Raw genomic sequence first — 2,561 nt, forward strand, 5'->3', positions numbered from 1 at the left:
TATATATATATATACTTCAAAAATCTTCCCACATTTTAAATTGTAAAATTCTTTTCAATTACTTTTGGCCTTTAGATCAATCTGCTTGTGTGGTCAGTCTGATTTAACCTTTCAAATAATTTATTCATAGTTAGTTTTGCTCTTATTTTAACATTCTGTCATTTTTCTAATGATGAGGTAAATATGTACAAAAAGACAAGATAAGAACCTATTTAAAAAAATAAATAAAAAACTTTTCAATTATGATTAATGTGTGTGTGTGTGTGTGTTGGCAGTGACGGCTGAGGAACTGTGGAAGGGTGTGTTGGCTGAATCCGGAGCCGGAGGCAGAAAGGGCCGAGGGAAGCGAACCAAACGCAAAATGAAGAAAGACCTCAATCGAGGACAGGTGATCGGAGAAGGTGAAACAGCATCTGTTTGTGTTTGGAAAATGACTCTTGAAGTGTGTGTGTGTGTGTTTGTGCATCTCCTGGTTCCTTCAGACATAAACATGAGGCTGGCTACATGATTTTCCCTTTTCAAACAGGCTGTAATTTATCCTCCTTGGCTTTAGAGAGATGCTTCTAATAATTTGGCACTTATGCCTCTAACTAATGCTAACAGACAGCTGATGGACTCTAGAATATTCATAAGCCAGTCTGAATGAATGAATTGCAGCTCTTTGCTGACAGGAAAAATGACTTTTTGTTCACTGTGGCCTCTTTTTAGGATTTGGAGTCATTTTTCCTCACTTTTCTTTCACTCTCTCTCTCAGTCTTTCCTTTCGTTTTGACCTCATTTTAGCTAAATATCATGTGTTCATTAGCCTAATTCTCTGTCTACTGCAAGAAAAATTAATAAATAAAATACAGCAGCTTAATCTTTAAAATGGATCATTACCTCCCTACATGTTTGAAGTTTTGCTGTTTATTGAACGAATGTCCTTGTTCTCATCTGTCTTTAGGTCGAGGTGGTTTTTTGTGGCCTGGTCTGAATTCTCCTGTATTAAAAGACGGCGCCGTGCAGAACTTCAGCCGAAGAAGCGACGCCGAGCAACAGGAAGTTCAAGCTGAACTAAGTAAAAACACACATTGACACATATTAAATTTTTTTTCATCTGCTTCTGCAGACTTAAGATTGAGGTAAAAATCATAGCTACTTTATCACCAACCAGAGGTGGAGAGTTGGATAAACATTGTACTCCAATGAGAGTAGCAATACTTCAGCATATTTTTACTCACATAAAAGTAATAAGTAGCCGTCCAAGAAATGACTCAAGTAAGAGTTTAAAAGTATTTGGTTAAAAAAAAAAAGCTGTATCTGATCAAAACATCAATCATTTAATATTTAGAAATTACATAATCGGACGGACCAAAATGTATTTTATGTTGTAAAATGCATGTTTGTCTTTTACAACCTAAATGAAAATAATTCATATAAATAATATGATTACAAAATAACAAAATAAGGCATTTTACATGGTTTTAGTGTAATACTTATGAAACTTTAGCAAAACCTGCAGGTGTGTGCGTATGTGTGGTGACTTTTTTGGTTAAAACTTGTTTGTTCTTCATTCAGTGAAGTAACTCCAGAAATTAAAAGTAGTAATACTTCATAAAAAAAATGACTCAAGCAAAGTATAAAAGTACAGAATAGTAAAAAATAATCCTAAAAGTATTTTCCCCCCGTCCCCCCAAAAAAGTTACTCAAATAGATGTAACTAAGTGGATGTAACTAGTTACTACACAACGCTGTTCCCAACACAAACCTGTGTGAAATTGTTACCTTCATTTAATGCAGTGGAAATTTCCTTTTTATGAAGCATGAGGAGAAAAACAGCAGGGGGGAGAGGGAGAAATGAAGTCTTCAATTTGAGAAATTGAAGCACCGCTGGCGTGAGAAGTTTCCAATTTGTTTCCACTGTGATCTCATTAGTTAGCAGTAATCACTCGCCTAATTTGACAGTGACTGAGAGCACCTTTGACGGGTCTCGCGTCGAGCCGCTCGAAGTGAGATGTTCGTCTGCCTTGTCTCCCGGCAGTTCGGCAGAGGGACGAGTGGGAGAAGAGGAGGAGGATGAAGGTGAAGAGAGAGAGAGGCTGGACCGGAAGCTCCTTGGGGGGCATCAGCCTGGGGCAGCCTGACCCCGGGCCCTATGGAGGTAACCTGTCCGCTTTAGGACCGCAACTGACGATTAATCGATTAATCGGATAACAAAATTGACACATTGTGCTGATTTTTAATTTCTTTTAATTATTTTAAAAAAGAAGATTAACATTTTAATGCTTAAAATGTCATAACATAGTATTCCTTTAGTTTTCTTGATAATTTGTAGCTCAAAAAATAAATATTTCTGACATCAATTCTGCTCGACTTAATGACAATACACTGTAGGGATGATCTGTTGACTATTTTTTGGATTAAGTGATTAATAATTGGAAATTGTTTTTTTTTGTTGTTTTTTTTACGAAAATTGAACCCTTTGAAGTTCTGGGTGGAGCATAATTACAGACAAAGAAGGCTTTTATTAACCTGAAATACAAAATGTACATTTTTTTATTATTATTTCAGGCTTATTTACT

The 2,561-nt window shown here is 36.1% G+C and overlaps 1 protein-coding gene across 1 annotated transcript in view; it reads left to right on the forward strand.

Moving 5' to 3' along the window:
- The window catches only part of mrps5 (mitochondrial ribosomal protein S5), a 38,185-nt gene that overhangs the window by 7,768 nt on the left and 27,856 nt on the right, over window positions 1-2,561 (forward strand). The window contains exons 3-5 of the mRNA XM_015044488.1: window positions 276-401; window positions 944-1,057; window positions 2,021-2,140. Coding sequence (XP_014899974.1) covers window positions 276-401; window positions 944-1,057; window positions 2,021-2,140 — 360 coding nt within the window. The remainder of the gene's footprint in view (window positions 1-275; window positions 402-943; window positions 1,058-2,020; window positions 2,141-2,561) is intronic.

This window comes from Poecilia latipinna, unplaced genomic scaffold (assembly GCF_001443285.1).
Source record: "Poecilia latipinna isolate Pla-1442-1.1 unplaced genomic scaffold, P_latipinna-1.0 Scaffold678, whole genome shotgun sequence".
Lineage (NCBI taxonomy): Eukaryota > Metazoa > Chordata > Actinopteri > Cyprinodontiformes > Poeciliidae > Poecilia > Poecilia latipinna.